The sequence below is a fragment of the Elephas maximus genome, chromosome 1, assembly GCF_024166365.1.
Source record: "Elephas maximus indicus isolate mEleMax1 chromosome 1, mEleMax1 primary haplotype, whole genome shotgun sequence".
Classification (NCBI taxonomy): Eukaryota; Metazoa; Chordata; class Mammalia; order Proboscidea; family Elephantidae; genus Elephas; species Elephas maximus.
The window spans coordinates 232,929,391-232,953,266 of record NC_064819.1 but is presented as its reverse complement, the minus strand read 5'-3'; the positions used below and the strand labels follow the sequence as shown (position 1 = coordinate 232,953,266).

Here is a 23,876-nt window from a genome sequence, read left to right as displayed (position 1 = left end):
TATTAGATATACCTCTGCTTTGTTCTCTTTCTTTTTAGGGGTTATTCTAGGGTTTGCAATATGCATCTTTAACTTATCACAGTCTACCTTCAGATTGTATCATTTAATGTACTGTACTAAGAACCTTATCACAGTATATTTACATTTGCCTCCAGACCAATAATTAAAAAGTTTCATTACTCTACCTCTTCTCCTCAACTAGCAATGACCAGAGATATACAGAATTATACAGAGATAGGAAAAGATCCTTCTAGACTGGGGTGGGCATGAGATCTTACTTTTGCATTAAACATACTGTGAGCATTTGCAATACACGGCTCTATTATATTCCACTTTATGGTTATACCATAATATAACCATTTAATTTATTACCAATTTCTGACTATTACAGGCAACAATGCACTGAACCTCTTGGTATATAACTCCTTGTCTGCTCTTCAGGTTGCTTTCTTAAAATAATTTCTTGAAAGTATGAATGAGTTTGAATATGTGTAAGGATTTTAATATCTATTGCTAAATATTTCTTTCTAGAAAGATTGTACAAATGAATAGGTAACTAATAGTGATTTATTCTGCCAGAGAAACTTGCTTTAAAAGCGTTACTTTAAAAGCTTTCTAAAACCTCCTTTTCAGGAGCCTATTAAGACAGAATGTTATCTTGAGCAATGTAACATCTTGCTTTCTACCCACCTTCTCTTTCCTTTGTAGTCCTTGACTCCTTCTGCCCTCTTTCTCGCCCTTCTTTTTCTTATTCATTTAGCCACTCTCCTTACAAAGACTTCTAGAATTACACATCAGTGAAGTGTCTAAAGCCAAAGTACCATAAGTGCTGCATTTATCATTTTAGTGGCTGACTTATGATACTCTAAAGTTCATATTATAAATACCCTAAGGAACAAAAGGGACCAAAAAAGCACAACTAAAGCTACACACACTAACAATAATCTCACAGCATTAAATGAACTCTACCTCAAAATTTCCTGAGTTGTGAATTCAAAAATTTCATAAAATTCTTTGTATCCAACACCTACATGTGGCAACACAAGTTCTTTTTAAACTTTTCAAATAATTAAACTGTTAGTGTTGAGCAGTTAATAAAGGTTAACGATAGTAAATACAGCAAAGTGATTAGTAATACGATCCCAAACCTAAGACTTGAGTATTACCAAGCTTATTTTATCTACCTGAAAGAAAATAAAGGGTAGGCAGCTGCACTATTATTTTAGATGGGCTGTGGACTAATTAGGAAAAAGAAATTTAACACATCAAAATGACTTTTATTTCAAGTGAATTTTCTAAGACAGCCTATTTGAGAGGAAAAAAAGGACAGTGCTTTAACCCAAGAAATGCAAAGAAATAGCCTAAAATAGGGATAATTTCTAATCAAACACTACTGGAGTCTAATAATCAAATTCTACTTTAGACTATTTATCATGCAACCATTTTAAGAAACAGTTTCTGAACAGGTCATGTTGTAGCTTTTAGGTTCCGCTGAGTCGGTTTCAACTCATAGTGACCCCACGTACCACAGAATGAAACACTACCTGGTCCTGTGCCATGCTTACAATTGTTGCTATGCTTGAGCTCCCTGTTGCAGCCACTGTGTCAATCTATCTCATTGAAGGCCTTCGTCTCTTCCGCTGACTCTCCGCTTTATCAGGCATGATGTCCTTCTCCAAGGACAAATCCCTCCTGACAATATGTCCAAAGTATGTAAGACGCAGTCTCGCCATCCTTGTTTCTAAGGAGCATTCTGGTTGTAGTTCTTCCAAGACAGATTTGTCCGTTCTTTTGGCAGTCCATGGTATATTCAATATTCTTCGCCAACACAATTCAAAGGTGTCAATTCTTCTTTGATCTTCAAACAGGTCATAACAAGCCAAAAAAAACACTCTAAGCATCCAATTGTATAAGGTACCAATACATCCATATATAGATGTATTCATTCATTTACCACACACATCCTGGGCATCTCATGTGGTAAGCGTAAATAGTAGGCACTTCAGGATGCCTAAGATGACAGCTAATGCTTACCCTCAAGTAGTTCACAGTCAAAAGAGGAAGAAAGATATGAATAATTTTTAAAACATGATAGAAAGAAATGTAAATAGCTGACTGACATAAGACAACATTCAACCTCAAAAGAAAAAAAAAAACGCAGATATTAAAGCCAGGAGTTTTGTTTGTTTGTTTGTTTTCTTCTAAGCCTACTAAATTGGCTGATTTAAAAATCACAATTGTAATAAAAAAAAAACAATCATATATTCCTAGTGGAAGTGTAAATTGGCACAAATTTCCTGAAGAGCAATTGGGCAACATGAATCAAGGATCTTTAAAAGAAATGCATACTTTTGATGAAGCAACATCTTGGATGTACGTAAAGATTGAGCTAAAAACAATGCTCGAAACATTGCTATTTATGCCAAAAAAAAAAAGGAAACACCCTAAATGTCCAAAGAAGAACGCATTACATTAACTAAGATTACAAAGGGCTTCCTGGAAGAGAAACATTTTGAAAACACTCTACTCAATGGGAGCCTATACTCAGTTGCTACACAACAGAGGTCCTTACTAGGAGACTGAGATTACGCCAAATGTTGTTGTTGCTGTTGTTGTTAGGTGCCGTCAGATTGGTTCTGACTCACAGCAACCCTATGTACAACAGAACGAAACACCGCCTGGTCCTGTGCCACCCTCACAATCCTCGTTATGCTTGAGCACATTGTTGCAGCCACCGTGTCAACCTATCTCATTGAGGGTCTTCCTCTTTTTTGTTGGTCCTCTGCTTTACCGAGGCATGATGTCCTTCTCCAGGGACTGGTCGCTCCTGATAACATGTCCAAAGTATGTGAGAAGTAGTTTCACCATCCGGTTTCACTGTCCTTGCTTCTAAGGAGCATTCTGGTTGTACTTCTTCCAACACAGATTGTTCGTTCTTTTGGCAGTCCACGGTACATTCAATATTCTTCACCAACACCGTTCAGAGGGGTCAATTCTTCTTTAGTCTTTATTCACTGTCCAGTTTTCATACGCATATGAAATGACTGAAAACACCAAGGCTTGGGTCAGGTGCACCATATTCTCCAAGGTGACATCTTTGCTTTTCAACACTTTAAAGGGTCTTTTGTAGCAGATATGCCCAATGAAATGCATCTTTTGATTTCTTGACTGCTGCTTCCATGGGTACTGATTGTGGATCCAAGTAAAAAGAAATCCTTGATAATTTCAACCTTTTCTCTGTTTATCCTGATGTTGCTTATTGGTCCAGTTGTGAGGATTTTTGTTTTCTTTATGTTGCCAAATGTTACTGAATAAAAATCACTGCATTCCACTTTCATTCTACCCCACAGTCTTTGTGAATTATGGACAGGAAGCCAGCAACTTTATCCTGTTGTGACTATCACGTTACCGTGGGGGGTGGGGGGGAGGGGACGACACTGCCTTTGAGTCGATTCTGACTCAGAGCAACCCTGTAGGGCAGAGTAGAACTGCCCCACTGGGTTTCCAAGGTTGTAATCTTTAGGGAAGCTGACTACCACATCTTTCTCCCCCAGAGCAGCTGGTGGGTTCGAAATGCTGAATCTTTGGTTAGTAGCCGAGCGCTTAACCAAAGCACAACCAGGACTCCTTATATATCATATTAAAAATTCTAAAATAGCAAGAATCAAAGCTTTACCATATTTCACTGGTTCTAAAACACACATTTTGCTACAATTTAACATCTCTGTTATTACACAGCATCCTACAACCAATATAAAAAAAGCAACGTCATAGTCTGGAGCCCTGGTGGTGCAATGGTTAAGAGCTTGGCTGCAAACCAAAAATTTGAATCTGCCAGCCACTCCTTGGAAACCCTATGGGGCAGTTCTGCTCTGTCCTATAGAGTTGCTAAGAGTTGAAATTGACTCAATAGCAATGGGGTTTTTTTTTTTTTTTCTTTTGGTTACTCTCTAAAAGTTCACTTTCAAGAAATTAAATACAACAGCTAGAAATTAAGTCTATTTAAGGGCAAAAACACCAAAATAAGTATAAACCAAAAACATTTTTTTATAAAAGAACGTTTTCTTTATAGATTTTCTGAGGCTAAAAAAAAAAAAAAAAATTTTTTTTTTTCCTATAAGGATTATGTCCAGATATTTACAATTAAGGAAGTCACTTCAAACTATATGGTGTTTGACGTTATAAAGGACATGGTAAAGTGGGTACTTACACACATCACTTGTGACAATATTATCTGAGCCTTTGCTCCTGGACAACAGCAGTGAATAAGAAATCTCCCTACCACTTTATGTTCCCAGAAATGACTAACCTCAAAGAACCACCCATCCTCCCATATTACCAGATAAGACCCATCTTTAGCCTTCCTAAATAGTTCCCATGTTTTATAAAACCCCAAGTTTTCTCCCTCTTCCTTGAGACATTCCTCACTAATGAACATGCTCCCTATTGCAACAGATTTATCCAAAATCACCTCTTAATTGCCAGTGCATGTTCTCTTTCACAGCTTTGAGGCCATGAATCAGATCGGATTAAGCCCTGGCTTTCAGATCAGCATTTACTCCACTCAGACAAGAAGCCCTCTCCCACCCCTCAGCACTGCATTCCTAACCAGTGATTCAGGGACCCAGGGGTGAGTCTGACTCTTGGTCCTGTGCTCAGGACCTCTGTTCGTTAGTGGTACAGTAAGGAACTGATTCTGATTCTTTATTATTTCTGGTGCTGGCTCATTCTGTGTCCATGATTCTGGTCATGTGTTGATCTCTTTAGAGAAATTAATGAGTAATAGTTTGTCTCTGGTGGATAAAAATGACAGAGAATTATGTCTTGCTCTATTTGTCTATTTTGAGTTCAAATCAATTAGAATTTTATGCCCACAGGGAAGTGGAACTCTGACGGATGAATTTTGTATTTCTCTGGAAACGCTGGTGGTGTAGTGGTTAAGCACTGTGGCTACTAACCAAAAGGCTGGCAGTTCGAATCCACCAGGTACTCCTTGGAAACTCTACGGGGCAGTTCTACTCTGTCCTATAGGGTTACCATGAGTCAGAATTGACTTGATGGCAATGGGTTTGTCTCTTTTTTTTTTTTTTAATGCTTGATCTATGGCTAGAATTTTAAAATTGAAGCTGTAAGCTTTCCCTATGGGTCTGTCTGTGAGGGTGTATTTTCCTACTTCCTGATGGTATTACCAAATTAGATTATAAAATCTCTCAAGAGAGTTCTATTGTGACTGGCTTACAGATAAATAAGTGCTTATGTAAACTGAATATTCCTAAGATTCTCAGAAATTTAAGGAAACTGAACCTGTAATACTTCCAATGTGGGGGAAAAAAGAGATGTTTCTCTTAGAAACTAACTCAGAAACAGTTTAAAAATTCTGGTTCACATAATTTAGGTAAATCTTTGGCAAATGAGAGTAGTTTCATATTATTGGTTTAATAAAAACAGCTACGTCTTCTCTGATTTATCAGTGTTAAGTGTAATATACGTGTGGATTTTTATTCTACTTGGGAACGTACTTCCTAAAATTTTACAGGTTTACTGATCAAATGGGGCCCTGGTGGTGCAGTAGTTAAGAGCTACAGCTGCCAACCAAAAAGGTCGGCAGTTTGAATCCACCAGCCACTCCTTGGAAACCATATGGGGCAGTTCTACTTTGCCCTATAGGGTCGCTATGAGTCAGAATTAACTCGATGGCAATGGGTTTTGTCTTTTTTTTTTTTTTTTTTTTTGGTTTTTTGATCCAAGAAGCTAGCACTACTTCTACTTAAAGGACAGAAAAAGTACATCACAGAGGGGTCTAAACTAGAGGGTCAGAGAAAACAAGGATAATTCTCAATGAGATGGACTGACACAACGGACACAATAGTGAACTCAATAGCAATGACCATGAAAGTGGCACATTTTGTTCTGTTATACGTAAGGTCACCGTGAGTAAGAGCCAACTCCCCAGCAACCAACAACTTCCACTTAACTTAAGATTATGGAAAATGTAAATCTATGTTTCACTAAATTGAATCATTATTCTGACAAACTTTATTTCAACAGTAACCCTGTCATCTCGAAGATAATTTCCAGTATCTTCAGATTACTTACCGGTTGTTATTAGCTGCCACGGAATCAGCTCCAACTCATGGGGGATAACAGAATGAAAGCTTTGCTTGGTCCTATGTCACCTTCGTGGATCTATACTAAACTGAGTTAATTAATGGTTACTTGAGATGCTTCAACAAACAGATGCAATGCCGGCAGCACTTACTCATCCATGCCAAGAAATCTGAAGACAGCTATCTGCCCAACCAAGTGGAAGAGATCCGTATCTGTGCCCATTCCAAAGAAAAGCGAGCAAATGGAATGAGGAAATAATGTATCAAATGTTGCAAAGTTTTGTTGAAGATAATTCCGTAATGACTACAGCTGTACACTGAGAGGGAACTGCCAGAGGTTAAGGCTGGACTCTGAAGAGGACGTGGAACAAAGATGTCAGATGCATCCTGGCCGAATGCCGAGAATACCAGAAAGCCATTTACCTGTGTTCTATTGACTGTGCAAAGGCATTCGACTGTGTGGGTCATAACAAACTACAGATAATATTACAAAGAATAGGAATTCCAAGACAATTCCACAATCACGCTCACGCAGAACCTGCACCCACAGAGCCAGCTTCCCAACAGCACACGGGTATACTGTGTGATTCAGAACTGGGAAAAGGTACGTGGCAGGGGTGAATCCTTTCACCTTACTTATTCGATATATACGCTGAACAAACAATCCGAGAAGCTGGACTACATGAAGACGAACACAGCATCAGGATTGCAGGAAGAGTTTAACAACCTGTGATACGCAGATGACACAACCCTGCTCTCTAAAAATTAAGATGACTTGAAGCACTCAAGGATGAAGGTCAAAGATCATGGCCTGAACATGAAGAAGCCAAAAATCTTCACAACTAGACCAATAAATAACATCACAATAAATGGAGAAAAAACAAAGCTGTCATCTATTTCATGTTACTTGCATCAATAAATGTCCGTGGTAGCAGCAGTCAAGAAATCAAACGACATATTGCACTACGCAAATCTGCTGCAAAAGACCCCCTTAAAGTTTTAAAAAGCCAAGATATCACTTTCACCTCATGTACACGTGAAAGCCGAATGATGAAAAAAAGACAGAAGTGACGCATTCGACCAGGGGTGCTAGCAAACACTACTGAATATACCTTGGTCTGTTGCAAAAATGAACAAATCAGTCTTAGAAGAAACACAACCAGAATGCTCCTTAGAAGCGAGGATGGAGAGACTTCAACTCACTTACTTTGGACACATCAGGAGAGACCAAACACCAGAAAACGACGTCATGTTTGCTAAAGTAGAGCATCAATGAAAACAAATGAGCTGGACTGACACGATGGCCACCAGAGAGGACTCAAACATGCCAACCATCATGAAGGCTGCACAGGGCTGGGCAACATTTTGTTGTCATACATTCAAGGTCACCTGGAGCCAACTCAAGGGCAACCAACAACAATTAGATACCTAGATCATTTACAAACAAGACAAAGTACTAAAGCATTAATTACTAAACATAATTCAAGTTTATATAGTTTTGTGTCTCATCTTTATATGCTACAGAGTCTATACATATTTGAGTCTATTAATGAACATGTTCATTTTTCCCGCTTTGAGAAGCTGTACTCTAAGTGCGATATGTATCAATACAGAAAGTTATCATGTCAAAGCAGCTAGGTTTATTAATGGATTTTTTAATAAGGTTTTCAAAAAGAGCTTTAGTATCAAATATTACACTCATGCAAAAGTTGAGTTTGGTTTTCTCTGTTAAAATGTTTTTTAAATTATTGGTCTACTCTTAATAAGACGTTGTAAAAGGTTATTCTTTACCTTCTATGTAATCTGCCTGGGTAGCAATTCTGTGTCTTAGCAGAATAACCCTCTATGATTTATAGACTTTATTATGTCCTTAACTAAGGAAACAAAATGTCTCTCTCTTAGGAAAGATCTAAGGTTTTTTATAATCATGTTATTGCCTGTGTTTACTTTTAAAATCTTTGTTGTCACTTTGGTTAAATATATAGCCAAATGTTACACTTCTTGGTAATCCATGATCTTTTTTTTTTGAACTTTAGATGAAGGTTTACAGAACAAACTAGCTTCTCACCAAACGGTACAAGGACCTTATCCTTATCTTAATCAACATGTTCAAATCTCCTGACAACTTTTGATATTTTGCCTTCCCAAAATCAAATCCTAAATGATATCTTTTGCATCCAAAACTGTCTTTGAGATTTCCCAGAGGTTCCCTGGAAAATCACAAGGGATTTGTTCTTTCACCTTATAAAAAGGAAAATGCTAAAAAATAATTAGGGTTATTTGATATGTTATATTGCTGAGTTCTCAATTCAGAAGAGATATTCAGTTTTTCCTAGGTTCAATCTATATACGCAAAATGTTAGAAATATTTCAGAAATTGTTTGCTGTATGAGAATCTCCTAGAGAACTGCCATTGCTCTCACTGTCTATATGCTTCCACTTATCCAAGTCCTGTTGCTGCTTTGCCTAATATTAGGCACAAACAGCACAGTGTTACCGGTCATAATTTCAGTCTTTTTTTTTTTTTTTTTTTTAATGTTTACTTGGTCTCAACTTCTTTCATCTGAATCCAATATCTTCTAGGACAGTGGTTTCAACTGGCGAGTCACATCATTTCCCTAAGTAGTTTTAATAATATACAGATGTTTAGGACATACTCCGTATCTACATAATCTCTTTACTCAAAATTCCTAAAATGTTCTTGGTAGAGCCTACTATATGCTTGGTATATTCTTGGCCTGTTATGTCAGGATTATTATAAATTACATATGAAGATTTTTCTCTTCTGTAAAGATTATGTGTTTCCATTTTATAAATTAGATGTAATATCCACTCTTCTTTGAATACAGGGCTAACTACTATACTTATACTTTGTGTAAAAATTTTTTGGATTGACTTTTATCTTCTTTGCATGCCACAGAAACAACCAAATTGCCTTATTCTTGTAATGAGCCCTTATCAGCTCTTTCACTTTTGAAAGTTATCATTAATAAGCTAACCACAGCCTTTTAAGTTTTCTGTCATCTACAAGTAGGTGTACTTCTCTTTTTTTTTAATCTGATGCTTCCCTGAAGGCACCTGCAATCAGCTACAGGTCCGAGTGCTTTGTCTTCAACAAGGACTGTCTCAGAGCTCTGTGGAAAGGACTATGCTGAGAACAGGCTTCTGATGGCATCTTTTAAACAACTCTGAAAACATATTAGTGGACTCTGTCAGGATTTCTAGAGCTCTAGTCATGAAGCAGAAGGAGTCATTACATTGCCAACCGAAGACAGAGCAGTTAGTTTTACACAGGACTTAATGAACTGATAAAGGGGAACTGTGGATTTTGCTTGGAATATTGTTGATGAATTAATGTTTAATTTTCTGAATACATTCTCTTTTCTCATAAGCTATCTGTAACTCACAACAATGTAGACTATGCTTTTGTGAAGAACGGGAATCCCAGAACACTTAACTGTGCTCATGAGGAACCTGTACATAGATCAGGAGGCAGCTGTTCAGACAGAACAATGATATACCGCCTGGTTTAAAGTCAGGAAAGGTGTGCGTCAGGGTTGTATCCTTTCGCCACACCTATTCAATCTGTATGCTGAGCAAATAATCCGAGAAGCTGGACGATATGAAGAAGTACGGGGCATCAGGATGGGAGGAAGCCTCATTAACAACCTACTTTATGCAGATGACACAACTTTGCTTGCTGAAAGTGAAGAGGACTTGAAGCACTTACTGATGAAGACCAAAGACCAAAGCCTATGCGTTATACCTCCACATAAAGAAAACAAAAATCCTCACAAGTGGACCAATGAGCAACATCATGATAAATGGAGAAAAGAGTGAAGTTGTCAAGGATTTCATTCTACTTGGACCCACCATCAACACCCATGAAAACAGCAGTCAAGAAATCAAAAGAAGCATTGCATTGGACAAATCTGCTGCAAAGGACTTCCTTAAAGCGTTGAAAAGCAAAGATGTCACCTTGAAGACTAAGGCGCGCCTGACCTAAGCCATGGTATTTTCAATTGCATCATACGCATACGAAAGCTGGGCAATGAATAAGAAAGACCAAAGAACTGATGCCTTTGAATTGTGGCGCTGGCGAGGAATATTGAATATACCATGGACTACCAAAAGAACAAACAAATCTGTCTTGGAACAAGTACAACCAGAACGCTCATTAGAAGCAAGGATGGCGAGACTGCATCTTACATACTTTGGACATGTTGTCAGGAGGGATGAGTCCCTGGAGAAGGACATCATGCTTGGTAAAGTACAGGGTCGGCAGAAAAGAGGAAGACCCTCAATGAGATGGACTGACACAGTGGCTGCAACAATGGGCTCAAGCATAACAAGGATTGTGAGCATGGCGCAGGACTGGGCAGTGTTTGGTTCTGTTGTACACAGGGTCGCTATGAGTCGGAACCAACTCAAAGACATCTAACTACAACAACATGCTTTCGTAACTGAAACCGCCCAGTGTATTTCGCCTTTCACACTGATGTGAATGAAGCAATTTAGTACCTTTATAGAAAGCAGTGTGGCAAGATGTCTCAAGAACCTTAATGCTCTTAAATATCTTATGACCCAGGAATCTATCCTAAAGAAATAATCCAAAATACCAAAAATTCTGCATTAAGATGTTTATCGAGTCATTAGTTACAGCAGGAAATAAGTAGAAACAGCATATATGTTATAAAACTATGCAAGAACAATTAGTTAAATTATGACATATACACAAAGAGAAATACTGTTTACAGCATGGAAACCTGTTCATTTATTCAAAGAAACTGTATTTATTATAACCCACAAAACAAAAAAAGGGGGGGGGAATATACTCTCTCTCTCTCTCTCTCTCACACACACACACACAGCAATAATGCCCAGGAAAGAAATATGTCCAAATGTTAACAGTAACTATTTTAGATGGCAGGATTAGGATTGGTTATTCTTCATACTTTTCCACAATGGACATACATTGCTTTTATAATCAGACAGATTTCTGATTAGTTTTATTCAGCGAACTGGTATCATTTACTTTCTGATGCAGCAGTTAAATCAACCTGGCAAATATTACCCTTAAATATAGGGTATAACATTAAAAAAAAACTGAAAACAGTATTAATCTAAGTTATAAAGACATGTCAAAGTCAAATTACATAAACAACTAAACAGAACTCCCAAAGAAAAAGAATGACCTGTGCCTACTGACTAAACAAGTCGTTCAATCTGACTGAAGTCAGCAGTGTTACGCCTCCGAACCCAGTAGTGTGATTTATGACCCTGCAAGGGCCAGTCAGGATTCTAAACACCTTTAGAAGTAATATGCAAAATAAATCACAACTGAAGCAAAAGAGGGAATATGGAAAAGCCAGGTACCAAAAAACACCTTCTCCTCACTTACCGGATTCTGAAGACAAAGGCGGAAAAAATGTTTCTTTAATGATCCAGATTATTGCAGCTATTTAAAAAAAAAAAAAACTACCTCAAAGCATATTTGATGGCTTTTTAGGAAAATTAGTTACAATTGGACTTCCCTCATTTCACCTTAAATCAAAAAGGAAGGAAGAAAAATGTACTCGTGATAGCTTACTGCGCACTTACTGTACGGTACGATGTCTCTGGAGAACGACATCACGTTTGTTAGGTAGCGAGCGGGTCAGCAAAAAAGAGGAAGACCATCAACAAGATGGGTTGGCACAGCGACTGCAAAAATGGGCTCAAACGTGGCAAGGACTGTGAGGATGGTGCAGGGCTGGACGCTGTTTCGTGCTGCTGTACACAGGGTTTCTAACAACAATTTAATCTTAGTGACAATCTGGGAAGTAAGTGCTATTATTGTTTCTGTTTTTCAAATGAGGAAACTGAGTCTGAAAGAGGTTAAATAACTTCTCCAAAATCATATAGCTGGTAATCTAAGGCAAGATCTAAAGTCTGTCTAACACCCAAACCTATGCTCTAACCAACATACTCACTACCTCCTTCATCCAACAAATATTGGTCGAGAACCTACTGTTGGACACTATGCCAGGCACTGGGATATAAAAGTAAACAAAACAACAGACAGTGCTCCTGCCCTCACAGAGTTTAATTTCTACTGAAGATAAGAGACAATAAACAAATATTCACACGAACGTGTATTTACCGATGGTGATAAGTGCTATAAAGGAAAACTACAGGGGCTATAAGGACATGTAACAGAAGGACCGGATCTAATCTAGGTTGAAGAGGGGAAGATATCAAGGCTTACCTGGAAGTAAGCAATGCCTGAGAAAAGATATGAAGGAAGAAGAGGAATTAACAGGGCAAAGAAACAATATTCCAGGTCATCTTTTCCTTAAAAATACACTTTGCTTCAGTGTAAACGGCCGTATCCTAACACTTGCATCAAGTAAGTGAAGGGAAAATCATTTTTATTATACATTTTTTTTCTTGAAGACTGTTCTATTTGAAAAACTTTAACTACAAAACAATTTTTTTTTTTAAGAAAACTACCTATCAGATATTGCACCTTCGATTTTACTGTAAAGTAATCTTAAATTTTGAATTGATCTTTACAATTACTGCATTTTAAGGATAAGCAACCAAGAACAACCCTGAGAGATAAAGATGCATCTTATTCTTGCCTTTGGGTAACAATGTCGTTTTCAAGGAATAGAAAGCCTAGTGCCTTAGCTTCTTAGTGCCACTGTAACAGAACTATTACAGCTGGATGGCTTTAACAAACGGAATTAATTTTCGTGCAGTTTAAGAAACTAGAGATTGGAATTGAGGGCCCAGGCGCTAAGGGAAGGCTTTCTCCCTCTGTCGGACATTGGGGAGGTCCTTGTCTCTCTTCTGCTCCTGTTCCTCTGTTCCCTGGCAATCTTCACCTGGCACATGCCTTCTCCTCTATTCGTGCCTCCTTCTCTTGAGTCCCTGCCAGTCAACCCTGACTCACAGTGACCCCCGGCAACAGAGTACAGCTGTCCCATAGGGCTTCCTTGGCTGTGATCTTTACAGAAGCAGATCACCAGGTCTTTCTCCTGTGAAGCTGCTGGGTGGGTTCCAACCACCAACTTCTTACCGTTTGCAACACCAGGCGCCTTCTCTGTGCCTTATCTGCTCTTTTTATATCTCAAAGGTGACTGGCTTAAGACAGACTCCTTAATTAAGAAAGGAAACTATTCCCAAATGGGATTACATCCACAGGTATAGGGGTTTAGAATTTATAATATAAAACATTTGGGGGGGGCACAATTCAATCCATAATACCTTCTTCAAAATTACTTTTTATCATCAGTGGACAAGTACCGTACTTATTTTCCTGACTCAGTCTCAAAGGACAAGGTACCAAGCGTATTTAAAACAGACTGGAAAGAATAAAAATTGTCACAGTGCATCATGTATTACAAGGTCAAATACTGTTACGTAAGTTTTTTTTTTTTTTTTTAGTTACGCAGCATACAAACATATTTGTGCAAGCTGTATTCTTACTATGGTACACAATCACATAGTCATGACCACAGTTGCAAAACCACTACCATAGAAGTTAAAATCTTACTGCCTGGCTTGATCGAAGCTCACAGAAAAGATGGGGAACGTGGAGATAAAAACATATCTAAAGAGGTTTGAACACCGCCTCCTCTTCTGTGAACTTGAAATGAAGTTTCATCTAGAGAAAACAAGCTGTGTTCAATGAGTTTGGGAGAGATTTTGTATTTTTTCTTAGCATTTTTTTTTTTTTCTGAAAATAAGTCTTCCACACCTGCTCAATTCTGTAAAGCATAATTAATGCAGAAAATAGACTATTCCAGAGCTACCGAGTAACTGGTCGTGTGGACTAGAGTCGAAGCTGGAACAGGTAAATCAGGTGGATGAAAATCACCTTTAGCTTTGGACCTTAACCAATAGAGCACAGTGTGATATCAGGCAAACAGCACCCAGGGCCTGGAGGCTTGACCCTAAACCTGCCTCTGGCCCTTACTGTGGCCTTGGACAAGCCGTAACTTTTCCAGGCTGGTTTTCTCATCCCTGGGATGACCGCCCTGGACAAGATGATCTCCACGTTCCCTTCCAGCTCTAAAATCTAATTCCATAAGCAATGGCTGAAAGTTAAACTAAATGAACACGGAAAGTCCTTCCACCCACAGGACTCTGACTGTGGCTGTCAGCTACCCCAAGTCGGCTCCCCACTCACGGCGACCCCACGCACACCAGGACAAAATGCTGCTGGGTCCTGCACCACGGCAGGCTGCGGATCAGACTGCTGCGACCCCCAGGGTTTCACTGGTTGATTCTCAGGGGTAGGTCACCAGGCCTTTCTTCTCAGCCCATCTTAGTCTGGACGTTCTGCCGAACCTATTCAGCATCACAGCAACACTCCAGCCTCCACTGACAGATGGTGGCTGCGCACGAGGAGCGCTGGCAGGGCATTAAACCCACATCTCCCACGTGGAAGGTGAGAATTCTACTGCTGAGCCACCACTGCTCTCACAGGCTGTCACTGTTGTTACCAGGTGCCATCTAGTTGCTTCCAACGCATAGCAACCTTATGTACGACAGAATGAAACACTGCCTGGTCCTGCACCATCCTCACAATTGCTGTTATGCTTAAGCCCGCTGTTGCGGCCACTGTGTCGATCCATCTCGTTGAAGGTCTTCCTCTTTTTTGGCGACCCTCTAGTTTACTAAGCGTGTTGTCCTTCTCCACGGACTGATGCCTCCTGACAACACGTTCAAAGTATGTGAGGTGAAGTCTCGTTATCCTCGCTTCTAAGGGGCATTCCAGTTGTACTTCCAACACTGATTTGTTTATTCTTCTGGCACCAAAAAAAAAAACCCCAACCCATTGCCGTCAAGTCAACTCCCGACTCACAGCGATCCTATAGGACAGGGTAGAACTGCCCCATAGAGTTTCCAAGGAGCGCCTGGTGGATTTGAACTGTTGACCTTTTGGTTAGCAGCCATAGCTCTTAACCACTATACCACCAGGGTTTCCATTCTTCTGGCACTCCACAGTATATTCTTGTCCATCACCACAATTCAAAGGCATCAATTCTTCTTCAGTCTTCTTTATTCATCGTCCAGCTTTCGCATGCATATGAGGCGACTGAAAATACCAGGGCTTGGGTCAGGCACATCTTAGTCCTTAAGGTGACATCTTTGCTTTTTAACACTTTAAAAAGCTTCTATCATTATAGCAACACACAAGCCACCACAGTACAACAAACTGACAGACGTGTGGGGAGACTTTCGCTAGTAAGTTTTAATTCCTTATTTGAAGAAGAACTAAGTATTTATATACTCGAAAAACTACCTCTAAGGTTGTGTAAGAAAACCAAGTTATACCTACATTTTTATGTTCCTCCATAAAAGACTTCACGATTTTAAATGGTACTATAAAAATAATGGATGTATTAAATGTTCTTCCAAAATTTCTCCACTGAAAGGCTAAAGAGGTCGACAATTTCTACTAACTCTACATCTACCTCCAAGCTAAATGTCCTCTAACAAGCCCTGTTCAGAGAGTGCTACAGTTCAGCAGTATCCTCAAATAGCCCGCTCGTGTGCGAAAAAGCTCCCACTGAAAACATCAAACCTTATCAGATTTAAATCTTAGCGTCTGTTTTTCTCAAGAGGAGGCTTATTTCTTCCGAAATAGTGCTGAAATGATACCCACTCAAGAAACATCTTTGATGGAATGCCTAACATATCCTTAAGCTTCCTCTGCTGCTTTATAAACACACGAGATCCATCTGATCCGTGAGACTAACACTTCTGCTGATGTCTGCAAAATACAGCAAAGCTATATTCTTACAGATCAGAAGGAAACTTTCACTTCACCTATGCTGCTGATGAATAAACATGTAGAGGCAAACTGCACTCACTACACGAGGATGAGGTCCGTGGGAAGTGTAAGAACATACCCACCACACCTACTTTCCAGAGGAACGATGTTTCTTTTAAAATAGTGCAGTTTCAAACATGCCTCTTCAAAAGGGGACAATGTTTTAACCTAACACACGTTGAGAAAGCAGTTACAGATTCTAAATATTAGTGCTAGAAATATGAAAGGCCCCATAAAGCCAGCCCCTGGTTAGTCTGTTTTGTTACTGTCAACACTGTCTTTAATCTACAAGCTCTGTTACCCAGGATGGATTAAATAATTAAATAAAACCAGCTCGCTATAGTCAGTTCAGACAGTTCAGATACCAAAAGATAAACATTTAAGTCAATTTAGCAATCTGGCAAGTACGTACTCTTTATGTAACATATGGAATCTCATCAATTCCAACTGGAGTAACAGTTCAAAGTAGGGAGGCTTAAAATTATAAATGTACTAACTGAGAATTTGGGCTTTACAGCTAGCTTTTTATTGTAAAATAAAAACATGTAATATGCTATTATTAAAGATTTAGGGGAAAAGTTAGTATCTTCCAATCTTCTCACTATGCACATATACACTTTTTTAAAAAAAAAATGGGATTACACTATTAGTAGAAACAACTCAAATTATGAACAGTTTAAGCAAAAATGGGGAATTTATTAGCTCACATACCATATCAAGAAAAAAGTGGCAGTGGATCTAGCACAAAAGGCGACTGGCCAAGGGCCTCTTTCAGCTTCTCCGCTTTTCTCCAGGGCTTTATGCCACTGTCTCAGAGCTATTTCCCTATGAGGCTGTGACCACAGCTTCAGGGAGCTAGCACTAGGTTCATGACTTCACAGTATGTATTTCGGTCTTCAAAACGAGAGTTTCTGTCCTCCAGTTGCAATTTGAAAAATCCCAGGAAAGAACCTCAATTGCCCCAGCTTGGGCCAAGTATCTATCCTCATAGCCAGGAGTCTGTAAGAAAAGGGTAGCTCCAGTCTGTGCCATGTAGCTGGAGTGGAAAGAAGCATTCCCCCAAACTAGGGAGTGGGAAGAGGGAGGTACCACGGACACAGCAGGCAGAGAAATAGTTACAAGCTGAGCAGCTACCTCCACAAATACCGTTTTATAACCCATTTTTTCCTGGAATGCAGTGGTGAGTATGTACACATCAGAAGTATTTGAGAAACCTTTTAAAAACAAAAACGTAGGTCTTACCCAAAAGGACTTATATCATGGGCATTTTTCCATGTTAACTGGGTTACCACTCTTTAACATGTTTTTTAATAGCTGTAGAGAAGTCTAATGTGGTTCTAAATTTTTAATTTGATTCTATGACTTAAATTCAGAAAAACCACATACCATCATCACTTTTTTTTAACACAATACTCACCAAGAGTCAAAAAGTATTTTATGAAAGTACCAACCACTGACATCATCTTTGCCACACCTTTTTCAGAAATTCTGCCAAAGAAGACTTTGCACAGGGGGACCGGAGGGTGTGGAGCCAGGAAGGTGACCTTCTGAGACTTAGCATTAGTAAAAATCTACCACTGGGTTTTCTTTTTAAACAAACGTCTTTAAGGGACAAGGATACAACATACCCCGAATTAAAGCCAGAAGACCAAGGTAGGTTTGTCATAACTTTAATTAAAGTAAGACTAAAGATTAGAAATACACACACTATAACCCAACTGACGGAAGTTTGTGTGAAAAGAAATAAAGCAGCCTGTGCGCAACACAGGAACTTGGAAACCTAGGAGTAAGACTTCGTCACAGCGCCTCTCAGACTAGCAGAGGGCACACCCGATAGGGACACGGGCCAGCCACACTAGTTTGTTAACAGCAGTCATTAAGATCATTCAACTAATTTCCCTTGCTGATGTCATGCTTACCAATCAATCTCTTAATTACACTTTAGCTTTCTACAGGCAGGAGAATGCACTGACCTACCAGGTGCACAGACAAAGCTGGGTATATGTACTGAGAAGCTGGACCGGGACCTTGGTTATCCTCCCAAATCAATGCCAGCTTCTAAAGACCCACAGGTGTCATCAGCCAATCTCCTTTCTGACATCTTTTCCATTTTCTCTTTAAAGAGGCCACTTTCAACGTCCTACGGACTAGCAACATGATGAGTGTCTTTAAGAAGAATACACACCACCTGGTCACGTGAGAGGGCTGAGACAACATAGTGCTATTAGTAAAAAGATAATCGTTGAGGAATGAGGAATTATTAAGTAGCAGGAAGTTATTAAGGCAAATGAACCCACTAAGCAGTCAAGACCTTATATCCCCATATTTCAGCAGAGCTCAAAACGAGACATGCAAGACACCGAAAGAACCCATGTGAAGGAAGCAAAAGCAACTTCTAACAATATGAACATTAAAGGGAGCCACAAAGTCCTTCCGGAGAGACCAGGTGTCCCCATTTCAAAACAATGAACAGCATCTGCCATCACCAGTGCCCTGTGTTGCTCCTGCTCGGTCACTGCTTCTCTCTGCCTCAAGCCGCCAGTTGCCAGGGGTGTCTACTGTTACAGTGGTCACCACGAATGATGCAAGGCTGGTCTTGCTCAGGAGAAAAGGGCGCCTCCAACGTCAAGGCTGAAACAAGCAGGCTACCGTGTAGAAAGCAAATCACCTAGGAGTGATGTGACACTCAAGTATTTTTTCAGTAGTGAAACCATTTTTTTTCAAACAAACTTACAAGAATCATATTATTACAGATAAAGTCATCAGTACAAAAGTTATTTTTAAGTTCATGCAACATTTTAAGTGACATCTTATGACAGACAGGAGCACTCTTATGTCAGTTTTAATATCAAATTTATTCTGTTTTTTAAGTACACAGATTCAAGAAATCACAAAGGTACATTCTACCGAATTATTTTTAATAGTTCTCCTTGTAACCTCAGGATCATCCTAAAATTGGCCCAGAGGCTGAAAGAAATTATAAGGAATGTTTATTTCGAACTTTCATCACTAACAATAACAACTGCTATCCTTATTAGGAATTCTTTATCAAAAATAAGGACAAGTGTCTGTAATTTAGAGTAGGCAGTGACCCTGTAAGGGAGCACTGTAACCTCTCGACCTGTTGTGTGTTCCTCTGTCATTGCACAACTCCCACGTCAGGAGGAGAGCATGCACCCGGCAGATGTGCTGGGCTGGCATCTGCTCTCGTCCCGCACTTGCCTACAGCTTTGTGGGCCAACGTGTGCAGGCCTGAATTTTACAAAAGACCTGTGCATTACAACAACCTTCCTAATCAGAGGCTCATTTACATAGAGTACAGGCACAAAGATGGCAGACAGCGCTTTATTCTGGTCTTTCACAAAACCAGTTAACCTGGTAACAGAAATGATCCCATTACTGGTCTCCAGTGTGTAAAGATGTGGCATTTACCACATTTTGAGAGTACGTGCACGTAAGGTATCTTTAAAATGGTTTAAAACAAAGATAAAAGAAATGCAGATAAACAACTGCACAATCCCTGAAGCATCTTTTACGGATGTTTGAAAATCAATGACCCACAGTTTGTCAGAGGTTAGCTCTGTGTATTGAAAAGGAGGTGGAGACCATGAGGGCAGAAAAAAGAGAAAACAACAGCTTTGTCAAGTAATCAGTTTTACAGATTTGCTATTGTAAAATTAACTGCAATGTTGCTAAGAAAAATATTTCTAAGATCTTCGTGTTCCATACACTGTAGTTCACTTAAAGTCAGATAAGCCCATTATCCTGGCCTATTTTTATTATAACAAAGACAGACAGAAACCTGGCTGAAACATTAAGGTTTCCTTTTATCGTTCCATAAGTAATCATTTTTACAGCACATTTCCGTCTCTCTCTGCCCTTTTTACTTTGACCTAAGAATGTTCACGTCTATTTTTTCCACCAAGTACAGTTATACCGCATTATAGCTTCTGACATGCCCATTTGGATAATGAAATCACACCTCCCCTATATAGTGGAGCCAGACCTGAGTTCACTTACTAGCTGTGAATTCTTCGACAAGATTCTAACCTTTTTGCTTCAGCTTCCTCATTTGTCAAACACAGATAATAACAAGCCCCACCTCACAAGGTTGCTGTAAAGATTAAATGAGTTAGTAGAAATAAAGGCAACAGCACATATTAAGCACTTGTGTTTGTTATTCTTTGTTACTGTTTATTATTTTTTAAGAAAAATTTAAAGGACCTACAATTGCTCAAAATTTAAATTTACATAATAAATTTTCTGACAATACATCTAAAAAGCTAAAACCAAAACAAACAAAATGCCACCCCGCAGTTTCCTCTAAAAACCTGGAGGCATTAAACGAACAAAAGGAATTCACATTGCACGTTGAACCATTATTTAGAGAAGTTGTTCCTTAAAAGTTCACAGAAGTATTTAAAAAGTAAAGAAAATGAAGCAATGACTTTCTTCACAGCTTAAAAGCAAATCTGTTAGGCCCGCCGGATCATGACAAGCAGAACTGTGGTTCCTGCGTTCAGTTCTAACTCCATCGATAGAAGCTGTTTAAAACTTCCTCAAGCATTACAAAAAAGAGGACACTTAACGGCCTATTCCTGAACTACGTACGGAGCAAGGCCATTCGATGCAAGACGAGCCCTGAAAGTATTTTCATTCTAGGGGACAGGGGGCGGTAGTTTGCAAGTTTACTCTGGGATGCAAAGGGCAGGGGATAAGAGGGCATTTGAACACACAAACGTTGGTATATAAGAAAAGAGAAATTCTTATTTAATTACAGTGCGCTTGTCTTCCCTCAATTAAAAAAAATGAAATTAATTAATAGAGCCTCTAAGGAACAGAATGCCACAAATGCTTTGGGTACCAAAGTTTCATCTTAGGGCCTCCTGCGGGAACGAAGTTTTAGAAAAATCAGTTCTTCCTTTAAGTGCACGTGTGCCGGAACGCTGCACGATCCTACCACAAACAGCCGGCAAAGCCCTCAGAGAGGCGCAACCCTGCCTGTCTGCGAAGTCTACGTGCCCCTTCTCCCAGGGCAGAGAGCAGCACTCTTTGGGGGCTACAACGGTGGGCAAAGGGAGGGAAGAAGGAGGAACAGGAACGGGCCAGTGTACATCTGCTTCACAGGCGTCGACTTTGTCACCCGAATGGGGGCGGAGGGGAGGTACCGTCTTCGTGCAGCAATGATGAGAGACATCTCAGTGTGACCCCTCTTCAGAAGCTCACGCCCCGGGGAGGGGGTCCCCAGCTCCCACCGGACGGGGGCGGGGGCACCGCACTCCCACCCGCCCGACTCCCGCTTTGCTGGTGCATTCAGGGCGACCCACCCAAGCAGCCTTCTTCCAGGGCGCGCGCCCGAAACACGCAGTGCCAGCAAGCAGGCGCTCCGGGAGAGCCCGCGGCGCCCGGCACCGGTCCCTCGGCGAAGCCGGCCGCGCCCCCTCGTTCTGGGGCTGCACGCGCCCCCTCCGGCCCCTGCCTGCGGCGCCTGGATGCTTCCCGCACCACCTGGCGGGAAAAGGAGGCTCCCACTCCCCCTGGGCTCCGACCGAGCTCCGGCCAGGGAAAGACCCGCGTCCTGCGGTCAGTCCGCGGCGGCAGCCACACTCACCTCGCCGCCAGGCAGCGCTCAGGTTCGGATTCAGGCTCCGGTTCCGGCGGCGGCAGCGGTGGCGGCGGCGGCTCCTCCATGGCGGCGGCAGGGGTGACGGCGAAGGCGGGAGGGGGGACCAGCTCGGCGGCGGCTGCTTCTCTCATCCGTGCACGCAGCCCCGCATGGCAGTGGAGGGCACTGAGCTGCAGCCGGGCTCGGGGAACCGGCGCCCCAATCTGCGGAGTGACTCGGCTCCGCCTCCGCCTCTACCCCGCTGCAGAAGCCGTTCGCGCCGCGGCCATCTTGGAGACGGCGACCAGCCGCGAACCGGGCTACGGCGGGCGGCGAGGGACAAGCCGTGCGGACGGCGGCGGCGGGTGCTGAAATCCGACGGGCGGGGGAGGAGCGCGCGCGCGAGAGGCGGGGCGCGGAGGGCTCCGGGCCCGACGTTGGGCCACCGGGCGGCGGCGGAGGCGCCGCGCCGGGCTCCCTTGTGGCTGCCTAGCGCGCCGGCCTCGCCGCAGGCGTCAGGTTTCGCTCGTGGTCCTTACCCTCGGGGGTTCGATGTAGACTTTACGGGCGCAGCGGGTACAGCGCCCGTGCGCCTTCTGTCTGGTGGCTCGTGCTTGTCCGCGTGTGCATAGCTGCGAACGCACACCAAGGACATCAGGGAGTGGCTATATTGTCTTGGTTGGGCAAACCAAAAACATTGGGCAGTTATTGTTAATGAGCTTTTAAGGGCTTTGTAAACTTTGGCAAGTGGATCACCACCAGGCTAGATGCCACCGTCAACCCCATTTTTCAGAAACAGAAGTAACCGAGGCACTCACAAACTCAGGCACGGAGGCTTTGGGGGAGCTGTGGAATAAAAGCACTGTCCTTCACTTTATACGTAAAACGAAGATTTCGGGAACTATTAAAACAAAGTCTCCGGAAACTCATAATATTAACGTTATTCCCACATCAACCTGGCAGAAAAGAACACTGTTCTAACCACGGTATCACAAGGTTAGGTCACGATCTTGCTTCCAGAAACCTGGCTTGGACTGCTCCTACACTGAAGAAAAAATAACACGTTCCAAAGATTATTTCATAGAAATTCTGTTGAAATTCCACTGCTATTTCCTCAGAGAACATTTTAAGCTTCACACTTTTAAGGTGCAAATATTTACAAAATTGCCCATGGCTTATGATTTAAAAGGCCTGAGTTCACTCAAAAATAACATCATTTACCCAGCTGAGATAAAAAGGATCATAACAAAATACTATGAAATTTTGTCTTCCAACAAATTTGAGAACCTAGAGGAAATTTCTAGAAACACACTACCTAACTAAACTAACACAAGCTGAAATAGAAAATTTGAACAGACCCATAACAAGAGATTGAAGAAGTAATTTAAAAAAACTCCCAACAACAACAACAACAACAAAGCCCTGATCCCAACAGCTTCACTGGAGAATTCTACTAAACATTTAGAGAAGAGCTCACATCTTTTTTTCACATCAGTGCTACTCAAACTATTTCAGAACATAGGACAGGAAGACAAGCTCCTGAATTCATTCTATGAAGCCAGTGTAACCCTGAGGCCAAAGCCAGAGGAAGACACCACCAAAAAAGAAAAGATCTCTCATGAATATATATGTAATAATTTTCAACAAAATTCTAGCCAGTAGAATTCAGCATCATATGAAAGAAGTAATACAGCAAATGGGATTCCTGCCAGGTATGCAAGGATGGTTTAGCATTAAAAAAATCAATCAAGGTAATCCACCATGTAAATAGAACAAAAGAAAAGAGTCACATGATCATCTCAATTGACACATAAAAGGCATTTGAAAAAGTTCGAAACCAATTCCTGATAAAAATTCTCAATAAAATAGGAATAGAAGGGAAAACCCTCAGCATAATAAAAGGCATTGATACAAAAGCAACAGCAAACATCATTCTCCATGGAGAGAGGCTGAAAGCATTCCCCCTGACAAGGGGAACAAGACAAGGATGGCATTTATTATTATTATTTATTTATTATTATTATTGTGCTAGAAGTCCTACCTAGAGCAATAAGGCAAGAAAAGGAATTAAAGGGCATCCAAATTGGAAAGGAAAAAGTAAATCTATTGATAGTCACAGATGATATCATTCTGTACATAGACAGCCCCTGTGATGGTTAAGGTTGTGTGTCAACTTGGCTGGGCCATGATTCTCAGTGTTTGTATGTGATCGCCCCCATGATGGAATCTGCTGTGAGTAGCCAAACAGTTAAAAGGGATTTTCCTTGGGTGTGTGTCCTGCATCTGAATATAAGTGGCTTTTGCCTGCTCTGGATCCTGCAGCTACCTCCTGTTCATC

At 40.9% G+C, this 23,876-nt stretch overlaps 1 protein-coding gene across 6 annotated transcripts in view; it reads right to left on the bottom strand.

The window, feature by feature from the left end:
- MAP3K4 (mitogen-activated protein kinase kinase kinase 4) overlaps window positions 1-21,885 on the bottom strand; it is a 151,451-nt gene extending 129,566 nt beyond the window's left edge. For 4 of the 6 annotated variants that reach the window (XM_049904997.1, XM_049905015.1, XM_049905005.1 and 1 more), the window contains exon 1: window positions 21,545-21,884. In XM_049904997.1, the coding sequence (XP_049760954.1) occupies window positions 21,545-21,690 (146 nt within the window). In that variant the 5' untranslated portion in view covers window positions 21,691-21,884. Of the gene's footprint in view, window positions 1-21,544 lie in introns of all 6 variants that reach the window. The other 2 variants (XM_049905022.1, XM_049905016.1) reach the window with 2 other exon arrangements.
- Window positions 21,886-23,876: the final 1,991 nt, after the last annotated feature.